Here is an 11,590-nt window from a genome sequence, read left to right as displayed (position 1 = left end):
AAGGTATGACTTTACTTACTTTTATAGCGCAACAGCCAAAGATGCTACAAAAAGCTCCAATCTGGTTATAGTTATTTGTTTGAAAGGTGTGACCTTAGACCTTTATCCATCCTTTTCTTCACGTAATAACTACTTTATTTACTCGCAGTTTGCCTAACGAATCGAGTGCACCATATTTAACGTCGAACTTACGTGATAGACATGACAGTTTTGACAATTAGCTGAAACGAAAGATCCTTCTCTGAAACTAATTTTTCAAAACTTAAATTTACACTCTAATTTATTGGATCCATCTGGAACTAATGGGTAGCGTCGGGTTGGTATGTGATATGACCTAGATATAGCGGCAATTCTTGTTTATAATTTTATCCAGCAAGAATGAACCGAGATTACCACCGCAAGACAGGGTCAATTAAAGGAGCATTAAGATCAAAAATTGACTGTGCTAAAGGTGGATCTTACCCTATTGAATCAAGTGAAGAACAAATAGTAAACACAATACTAGTTGGCGCCAGCATCAGTGGTTTAAAAATGCTTCGCGCTAATGGCATAGTTCCCCTGCCGAAGAGCATTCCATAATGGTGTCTTGGTTAGCTTTATGTCGTTTTCGGTTATTTCTAGTGCGAAACTAGTTCCGCCCTAGATCCGCCCTAACAGCTGTCAAAACGTTTCTTTATTCGAGTGGGTTGGATCCAGATCCGCCCTGGGTCTGACTCAAACTTGAAGAGGTTCGCTCTGTCGATTTTTTGAGATCCAACCTGGGTTCACCAATACACACAAACGCTAGCTGTCAAAATCAAATGTTGTTTACATTATTCACCATTCGCGAATGTAATCGAATGTTAAACGGATTGATAATCAGCATAGAAAAATTGAGGTAAGTGTTGTGATAAGATTGTTTAATTGTATTTAATTCGTACGTTTTCGTTACAGAACATGGAATTTATTGAAATGTTATTATCATCATCGTCAAGTTCGTCTGATGATGACTCCGACACCGAGATCTTGTTCAGTAATCTTGATTCCTCAGATGGCCCACAAAGGAAAAAAATAAGGATCTACAATTTCGTTGAAGATTTTGTGGATAACTACAGCGATGAGCAGGTAATTACCTTCATATTATATGTGTAAAATTAGTTTGGTTTTAATAGGAGGCCTTCGGGGTTCCGGAAGTTTTCACGACAGACAAGGCAACAGTGGCCTCATCATTATTGTGCACCAGCTACCACATAGTGGTCATGTATTTATTACCGGTTTTTATTGGAATTGCTGTCTCAGGCCGAGTGACATTATTAATTACCATCGGCAATCGAAAGAAATTACAATCACCCCAGTATTATGGGCCAGCTAGACAATATTATGGGTCAGTCATTTCTGCGTGTTAATCAAATGGAAGTGGCCCATAATACTGGGGTGACTGTAATATTATCCCGGATTCAAATAGGCCACCCAAAACCAACCATAAATTGAACCAATATAATGTGCAAGTAAGCTTTACACTGAGATTTCTTAAATTTATTGTGCCTTATTTGTACCTGCTGCAAGTTTAAACTGACGATTAACATGTTGGAAGAGGCGTATGTCTCATCACGTCAATCTGTACAACAATTAATAATAAGACGGAATTAATAAATACCGGAACATTATATTTTTGCATTGCATCGATATTTTTCCTGATTTTCCAGAATAAACTCTGCTGCGATTTTAAATTTCCTATTTATTCCCCATTTGTGACTAATAATTGGCCTTCGTCTTTTTTCTACATGCAATAGTCATCCTCAATAGTCATAGTTCTCTTGGAAGTAAATCTGGCGGAAATCTTCGACTTCCAAGGTAAATCCGTTCGTTTTGACGATTGCGAGGAAAATTCCAGGTTCAATTCTAATGAGTATCCCAAATAAGTTCAGACAATTCATAGTGATTTCTGAAGGAGAAGGAGGAGGAGAGGAGAATCCCAAGATAGTACTGTGCAGAATTTCAAAGCATATCTGAAATGAATTGCATGCGAAGTTTAAGTAGAATTATGAAAGGAAACTTCTGCGAATTTTTTTGGCTATTCTAAAAAATTCGAAAATTTTGTCGACTGTTATTAAGAAAATTTCAAAGGAATACCATTGAAAATTTTAAGATTATTTTAGTTTTAGTGGTATTCTAAAAAGAACTCTTAGAAGGGGAATGATTCTAATGAACTTGAGAACATTCCGAAGATATTCTGTAAAGTGTTCCGAGCGATTTATCAAGGTAACAAGCAAAAAAAAATTAGCATAGACAAATTTTGAAGATTGGGCTGAAATGGTCTGAAGTCATCAAAAAAGGAATTCTTGTTTAGATTCACGCATATAGACTCATTAAAGTACACATGGTAGAAAAATGTTCCGGAAATCCTTGGGGTACTAAAGCAGGGTGCCTACTACATAAAAACTAGGAATCCTCACGGAATTTCATTTTTCCTGGAAAACCTGGAATATTCAGGGAATTTTCAAAATTACAATCGAATACAACATATCAAAATGTAGGCAGCTTGTCCTAACCCGATTATCTATTTTTCCATGTATTTTCACCTCAACGCAATCGAATTGAAATCATTGACGTTATATGAAAACGGAGCAGCAACTTCCCTCAAAGTTGTTCCCTTCTAGTCCCCTCATCTTGGGGTTCTGTAATTTTCTCTATAACATTCTAACAACAGAAAACGCTAGTATTTGTTCAGCAATTCTCTTCAAATTCTTAATAATAATTAGAATCCGCTTTAATTTCTCTCCATAATTATCTTGCAAACATTCTCTTGCAAATTTGTTGACAAGCCTCTTGGTATACATAAAAGAACTACGTGTGAATATTTCTCAGAATTGCCTTGGGATACTTCTAGGAATTCCTTTAAAGCAGGGCTGCTAGCGAGTCACTTTTTAGTGACTTTGTAACTTTTTTCAAGCCAGTCACTAAAGTCGATGAAAAACTTAATTGAAGGATTTATTATTGAAACATTAAAATTTTGATTAAACTGAAATAATTTAAAATTGTTGAATATCAAAAAAATAGATATTGATAAAATGGAGCATAGTAAAAAAAAAAGTAAATCATAATAATTCATTACTCATAATAGCTATAAGTATTTAACCTGAATGAGTAATTAAAGAAAATGCTATTAATTTACGTAATGAAGTTTGATTTAATCCTCCTATGGCTCCAACAATTATTGATAAAATAAAAGAAATTAAGATCAAATTATAAATAACATTTTATGAAATCAACAATAAAGGAAATTATTTTTTGTCAAGTTATTTAAATTAAACTATTAATTGAACTTAAGCCTTCTATTACTCATGGGAATTTAAAATGGAAAAGAGCACCTCCTCTTTTTAGTAATAGTTGATTAAATTAATAAATCATTAAAATTATTATTAACTATTCAATTTTTATTACAAATAATATTATTAAAATAATTGCAAATAATAAAATAGATGAAGCAAAAGCTTGAGTTAAGAAATATTTTAATCTACTTTCTGAGGTTATTAAAATTTTTTACCTTCATTTATTAGGGCAATAAATGAAGGTAAATTAACTTCTTATCCTATTTATGCTTCAAGAATTCAAGAATTTTAGGAAATTGCAATTAAAGAACCTGAAATTAATATACTAAGAAAATTATTTTTAATTTTATTTTAATTTTAAATAAAAAGAAAAGAATTTTAACCTACATAACTACAGTATGAACTCAATAACTTAATAAGCTAATCTTTTTATATTTTGGTGTAAGATGCACAAAAGTTTCTGAAGCTTTTGGAAATAGTTTAATTCTATTAAATATAATAATAAAAAAAGCATTAAACCTTTATGATTAACCCTATCAAGGTAATCCTTTTTTTCAGGCAATTCCCTTTGTTTTTATCTGAATGAAAAAATATCTTTTAATCTAAATCAATCTTATTAAAAGAATATAATTTACTTAAAAAAATATAGATACATAAAAGTTTGTTTTATCAATGAATATATTTTTTAATTAATAAATATATATTTATATTTAATTAAAAATCAACATATTTAATATAAAAATTAAACTTTATTATTTAACTTACCTATATAAATAAATGAATACATAGATATTATATATATAATATAAATGATTTACAATATAATGTACATTACATCAATTTCCCCTATATATTTATTTATAAAATATTAATCTTTATATAAAATAAATTTATATTTATGTAAAAAATAAAGCTGCAAATTTCAAAACTTACGACTGGATGCCTCCCTTCAGATAGCAGCTTAAGTGCGGGTACAAATCGATAGAACTGTTTCATTACAGCGGAGGTATATGAGCAAATCGGTCCTCGTCTATTTTTGTGGTGGTAGTGGGGCCAATAACTCCTCACCATCCCTCTTCGACGGAAGAGCTTGGCAAAAATAGATGACGACCGATTCGTACCTTCCTCAATGTTCCTTGCTCGCTTTTTACTTTCTATATATAATTTTCATACTGCTGTACTCTAACGGAACTATCAATTCTATACTTTCATCTCCTCATCTATCGTATAAAAATGACCACTTTAGTCTGTTATTTGAAATTAGCATCTCAACTTTATAATAATAATACGTAATATAATAATTTATAGAAGAATAAAAAATTTTACTGGGGTGTTATTAAAATTTAAATAATATTTTTTTTTTACTGATATTAATAAAGTTAGAAAGAAATAATAAATTAATAATAAAGTAATTGAATTAGTGAGAAAATGATATGTTTTATTTTATTCAATAAAATTTTCTGGTATAAAAAATTAGAAAAAAATACTTCATTCCTTCTTCTTCTTCTTCGCATTTCAAGCTTATTGCTTATCGCATATTAGCTTATTGCGTGCTCTCAACTTAGCGTCCTAGATGCACTTTCACAGTTATTAATTGAGAGCTTTCGATGCCAGTACCATTTTTGCATTAGTATAATTGTGTGGCAAGTACAATCATACTCTATGCCCAGGGAAGTCGAGAAATTTTCCAACCTGAAAAATTCCTAGACCGGACCGGGAATCGAACCCAGCCACCTCCAGCATGGTCTTGCTTTGTAACTGCGCCTTTACCGACTGAGCTAAGGGAGGCCCTTCATTCCACTATTATTAATAAAATGTTCAATGATTGATTAATCTATAAAAAATGAAAAAAAAAAAATATATATAAAAGTTATAGCTTTTAAGATTGCTATAAAAGTTAATTTAAAAGATATTGACAATATTTCATTTGATGAAAGAGATTTAACATAAATACAAAAAAAACTAGTATTCCTCCTATAAAATTTAAAATACAGACTATGTTCCAGTCTATGTAGATCCAGAAAAACATATCACCTGAATTCCAGGACGATTTGGAGAACCTTAACCATCCGGTGTACTTGACTATAGGTCATGCCTTATCCACATAGACACTATGCATCTGTTTGGACATATCTCAATACTACAGACATTGTCCCAGTATTGGTTGATCTATCAGAACATCGGGTGTACTTGAAAATGTATCGTAATTGATATTTATTTTTTTTTACTACGTGCTGTCCTTTCGGTTATTACTCCAAAGTTTTTAATGATTTGATCAATGATTATTACTCCAGGATAGTTTGAATGCCTAGGACATCCCAAAACAATTTTTTTTGCATGTTATTTACTTTTTTGAATCAAATTGTGATGAAAACAGTCGAAAAATCAGTGAACCGTATTCAATACGAGCAGAACAAAAATTCGTCCCGAAAGGACGATTTTCACCACCAGCCTTACTTAAACGTTGAAAATGAATTTATGAAAAAAAAGGTTGGTCCTGAACACGTTCTTAAAACTTTTGCTGAAGGCAACCGAAAAATGAAACTCGTTATATGTAAATGTAAAGTTTATTGAAGCCGGAAGCCTCAAAATAGCAACCTGAATATAGGATCATTTTTATAACACGTTTGAAATCGTTTAAATCAATAAACATAATGCAAATAGTTCAAATACATAGGATAAGGTAACCCCCCTCGTCATAGTACCGATGGTTTATGTCTTGGCAGCTAGAGTCATGACCCCCCCTCCCCCCATTATCTTCGATAACTGATAACTACCAAGCTTTATCATTCCAGACATAGGATTGATCCAGACACAGTATATTTTTTATGTCTAACGGTATTTTTTACATTGCAGTTTCGCCAACAATTCAGATTGAAAAGATGCACTGCGGAATTTATCATTGATAAATACAAGTCATCTACGTTCGGCCACGTCAACGAAGGTAAAGGCAGGAAAGGAATTACTCCCAAAAACCAAATATTAGCTTTTCTGTGGTAAGGATTCTTTAATGATACTTTCTTTGAACACATTTTCTAAAACACAATAATATATTACAGGTTCAGCGCAAATAAAAACTCGTATAGAGAAGTATGCACTTTGTTTGACATGGCAGAGTCAACGTTTTGCAACCATCTGAATTCAATATTAGATTTCTTCTATGACATCTCCAAACATATAATAAAATTTCCAGAAACCGAAGATGGAAAAGAACGAGTTGCAGCGAATTTTAAGAAGGTGGGTACTGTAATCAATCTATAATGCTGAATTCCAATTTGCCAGGTCCTCCAAATTTGATCCATACAGTATAGAACTTTGGATTAATCAAGCTATTGTGCTAAATCTAGTAAATGGTTCATAATATACTGCCAAGTAAATGAAACCTTGCACAATGGTCCAGAATGCGGATATAGGTGGAAGAATAAGGTTTTAGCCTAACCCTCATTTTTATGAATCCTAAAATGGTTCTTATTATAAATGAAATAAAAAATTTAGCTTTTTTGTTTGACGAATTAAAGGTATACATTTTTCGGCAAAGTTGTAGCTGAGCTAATTTAAAGCAACTTTGTAAAAAATATGTGTTCAAGTGTCTTTTAATAACTTTTAGATATTTTCAAGACGAACATTTTTGTAGCAGAGAGCTTGTTGACATCTTTCGCCGATCAAGAGTTATTGACGTTTTTCTAATAAAAATATTCCCTTTTCAAATGTTAATATCTCTGGTTGAGACAGTAAAAAAAGTTGTTTTACTTATATAGTTAATTTGAGTCTTAGAATCTAAATCTAAAAGTTTTTTGTAGACACATTTGTGGAGAAATTTTAAATAATAAAAATAGAGCAAAACATTGTTTTTTTAGTAACACCCTAACGCAAATTAGAAAAATTGCTCAAATCGGTCAATTCAAGATATACCAAAAAGTACTTTTATACAAAGTTGCTTGAAGTTAGCTCAGCTACAACTTTGCCAAAGAATGTATATCTTTATTTCGTCAAACAAAAACGTTAAATTTTTGATTTCAATGATAATAAGAACCACCCTAGAATTTAGAGTCATAAAAATAAGGGCTATAAAGAACAGCTTTGTAGAAGACACTTTTTGTCACAGTTTCAATTTCAGGCTGAAAATATATCCTTCCACCTAAATTTACATTCTAGACCACTGTGCACTGGTTGTAGCCTTGTTCTTTCTGCAAATGAAAGTCTGCAATGATTGTTCCCAGTAGTTTTTAGCTGTAATAGTAGGGTAAGGTAGATTGCTCATTTACTTGATTCAGATACATTTGTAAAAGAAGTATATCCACCTTGATTTTTGAACACTTCTAATTGAAGCAGTCATAAGTGTCCAAAACACTTTTTTTAAATGTATAATTCGGCAATTTGGATCAGCGACTGTATATATATTTTAATATTTTAAATTTTGATACGTACTAAATTCTTTTTTTACAGATTTCCAAATTCGACAACGTTCTTGGATGTATAGACGGATCATATGTATCAATCCGTAAACCAGCCAAAAAAATCAAATCTACCTATGTAAACAGACACGACATGCTATCCATAACTCTTCAAGGTGTCTGTGATGCAAACAAGTCATTTATGGATATCTGCGTTGGATCTCCAAGCAAAATTCACGACTCACGAATTTTTACGTTATCACCACTCAGCGACGATTTACCGCAAATTTGCCACCAAAAATTTCATTTGCTTGGAGATGCCGCCTATCCTCTACGTGAGTACCTGCTAACACCATACAGAAATGATGGGAGGATGAACCAAAAAAAGCGAAAATATAATCTGAAACATGCTCAGACAAGAGTATTGATTGAAAATGCTTTCGGATTGTTGAAAACGCGATTTAGGCAGTTGATGCGGTTGGATTTTTTCTTTGTGGAGAGAATGTGCAAATTTGTAACTGCATGCTGCGTTCTGCACAACATATGTATCAGTTTCAATGACAATATTGAAGTTGATGCGGAGACAACTCAACATGAAAACAATCATGCTAGAGATGTTATTGACGTTGCACCTAATAATCCAGATATCCGCAATGCAGCCCTCAGAAGACTTGGAGAAATTAAGAGGAATAATATTGCAGATAGTTTCCAATAAAAATTTTATACTCTAGAAACTCACAATAAATAAAAATAAAAATAAAAATAAAAATGTATCCACTTATTATGAAACCTAACCCTATTTTATCACTGGAAACGATGGAATGTCTCAAAAATAGTTTTCAAAACAGAGTATAAATTACATGAAAAACATAAAAAAAATTAAAACATTTGAGAAAATTCTTGTTTTACTACTTTACTACAGTTTACTTCAAATTCACGTAATTTTCAAAAGATTTTAAACTTTTAAGGACAAATTCACTTCACATTCAAGTGCTTCCAAACTTTTCAGTTCGAAGTCACTTAATTTCCAAGCGATTATAAAAGGTTTATAAATGATTCACTTTATATTCAAACTACTCCAAACTTTTCAGGCTTGGTTCAAGCGATTACTAACTTTTCAGCACAATTTCATTTCATCCCCAAGTGATTACATAATTTTTTGGACTAATTCAATTCATATTCAAGTGATTATAAGCTTTTCAGATCTGATTCACTTCATATTCAAGCGATCCCAAAATTTTCAATTCTACTTTACTCCATTATGAAGTTGGAGACTACAATAATCCACTAAAGCAACAAACGGCTCTAACGTACGACCACTATTGAAGCGTTTACCTTATCTCAAAGTGAAAGATAATCTCCCTTATTACTTTATTAGTTTTTTTAAACATGTTTATTCAGAACAGGTTACAAGTTAAAATGAAATTAATGCTCAGCGAGTGGCCAAGTTGTTAGCGATGATTGCAAAAATGTCAGTAAGTTTCTCAAGCTTTTCCATTTTCTCAGCATGTCGTTTCTGCTTTTCCTCCGCGCGAGTTTGGCGGTTTTCGCACTCCATGAGGTATGCTTCCAAAAACTTTGCCTGAACATTACGGCGACTTTCCGGTGGCAGAGGGGACGAAGGATGATCTGGATTGTCGGTGGTTTGCTCGGAGCTTGTTGAAGCGGAGGATGTTGAAGGCTGGTGTTCTTCACTGGTGTTCTCATGGACAACCAATCTGCGTTTAGCAGCTGTGCTGGGGTGTGGTGAAGAGCAAGTGGGAACTGGAGCTTTGCGTTTGATGGTTGTTGGGGTCATTAGCACTTCTGGCTCAATCGAGTCATCAAGCGCAGCGATTTGCGCCATCTCATCATCAAATGCTGTCCGCATGATGGTGCTCCCGGACGTCTTATTATTTTTGGCTGCAATTTTCGTCCGCTTCAGGACATTTTTCCATCGATTCTCCACCTGTGATGGAGTGAACTCGACACCCAGCGCCTCTTCAATCTCCTGGCTAATTTTGGACCACAGTTGTTTTTTATTTTTGAATTTGTTTAATGGTCCAACCTTGTCCATGTACTTCTTGTACTTAGCGAGCATGAACTTCGTTTGTTCATCTGTCCAGGACACCACCGTTCTTGGAGTTGCAACTGGTTGATTTGATTCACATGCCGGAGATGACGATGACCCCGCCTGGCTCATTTGATTTTCGTCAGGTTCAGTCACTGGATTATGCACCGCTTGCAGACCATAATAATTGGAAACATCAGTGTAGTTTACTCCGACGATACTACCATCTGACAAAAAAAATGCAAGTTATTAATTCTAGGATAAATCCTTTGAAATACGGGGGAAGGCTTGTATTACTTTAAAAAAACCGGATAAATTTTGTTTGGAAAAGACAAGATTGCAGAAAACCCCCGAATAGTAAGGTGTTCATCTAAGGCCCGATGCACAAGTGCGGCAAATCATGCAGCGGGTTCCGCTGCAATTTAGGAATACTCGTATTCAAATGCAAATATTTGCCGCACGTGTGCATCGGGCCTAACGCAATTTGAAAATATCACGCAGCCGTACACATCGGGGATTTCCTATGCTTGCTTCAGTGTTTTTCCATTAGAACGATATGAAACAAATATTTACCTGCAATGTTTCTGAGAGATATAAGTCCATCTTGCTGTAGCACATTCCCTTCTTCATTCAGGACAAGCTGATAGTTGGACAAATCGATTTCCGCTTCTATCATTTTACAATTTTAAAATACTGAACTTCTGAAGCACTGCACAAAAATGGGCTGCTAGGATTTCGTCGATTTCTTTACTCTGACTTTGACAGTTCGAACGATTGCACTAACACCATCATACTGACTCGACCTCAGATCCTACTCGGATCGATTTTCATTCGTTTATTGAGAGTCAAAGTTGACTCTGACCCAGGTTAAAAACCGAAAACGACATTAGTTAGGCAATACTATTTGAAGTATTCATTGGTCAACTGGATTTTTTGAAGCCTTAAACACGTAATTCAACAAAATTAAACAATCTATAGAGCACCTCTCACAATTTTTGAAATCCATGCTCTTGTGCTGTGTGCTCTCCACATTTGAAGCATCTCAACAAAATAATCTCGGGAACAATCGAGCACCGAGAAAACCTTACATTTACTTATATTTATTCTAGTCTACATCGACTTTAATCCCAACACTATACTTGTTGTAAGTGAAGCGTGGATTTTCAAACATGTTGACAATTTGCACATCTTGAATTGTGATGTCTTCATTTTGACTTTTAGGTAGTCAATGAAGACATCAGAGGAATACTGATAGCTATGGCCCATGATTTTCAATCTTGGCACCGAAGTGGGAACAACAGCACTATAATTTTCACCCAGGTTGTTTTCAATACCATTTTAACATGATTAAGAGTAGCTCCTGTTGCACACTCAACAATAATAGAGCCATATTTTCCATTCCTAAAATTACGGTTTTTACGTCAAAGTTCATTCCTCTAGTGATCACCGTTGCCAACAGAAGAAGAAGTGTTATGTGTGTGTGGTAACCGGTGCGAAAACATCAGTGTAATCTTCGCCGTACTTCTGGGTGCCTTGTGCTTGGCTACCTCACCAGCTGCGTTCCGTTTGAAACTTGAAAATCCAGCGGCATTCGATAGGCTTGCGTCCCTCAAGTAGGTAAATCAGTTCCCACGTTCTATTTTCCAAATTGGATTTCAATTCATCATTTTTCCTTTCTTTTACAGGTCAAAGCTTCCTTGAAGTTCTTTGGTTCCGCATCTTCTGCGGATACAGTCGCAGCTGAAAATATCTGGTTCCATTTTTTCGAAGGCATCGCAAGCGGCAAGACGAAAAAACCTCCTGCGACTGGATGTCCGGAAACTCGAAACGCATGG

The 11,590-nt window shown here is 34.0% G+C and overlaps 1 protein-coding gene and 1 pseudogene across 1 annotated transcript; one reads left to right on the top strand and one right to left on the bottom strand.

The window, feature by feature from the left end:
• The first annotated feature begins 936 nt into the window (after positions 1-936).
• On the top strand, positions 937-8,420 carry LOC135712601 (putative nuclease HARBI1). Its single transcript, XM_065235552.1, has 4 exons — positions 937-1,104; positions 6,168-6,307; positions 6,371-6,548; positions 7,758-8,420. The coding sequence occupies exons 1-4, from the start codon at positions 937-939 to the stop codon at positions 8,418-8,420; spliced, it is 1,149 nt and encodes a 382-aa protein (XP_065091624.1).
• Positions 2,900-3,653, bottom strand: LOC135712598 (NADH-ubiquinone oxidoreductase chain 2-like; annotated as a pseudogene).
• Positions 8,421-11,590: the final 3,170 nt, after the last annotated feature.

The sequence above is a fragment of the Ochlerotatus camptorhynchus genome, unplaced genomic scaffold (assembly GCF_037179485.1).
Source record: "Ochlerotatus camptorhynchus isolate MF236.1 unplaced genomic scaffold, CSIRO-AGI_Acam_v1.1 ptg000494l, whole genome shotgun sequence".
NCBI classification, from domain to species: domain Eukaryota; kingdom Metazoa; phylum Arthropoda; class Insecta; order Diptera; family Culicidae; genus Ochlerotatus; species Ochlerotatus camptorhynchus.
The sequence above is the reverse complement of the archived record's forward strand: the minus strand, read 5'-3'. Positions and strand labels throughout refer to the sequence as shown.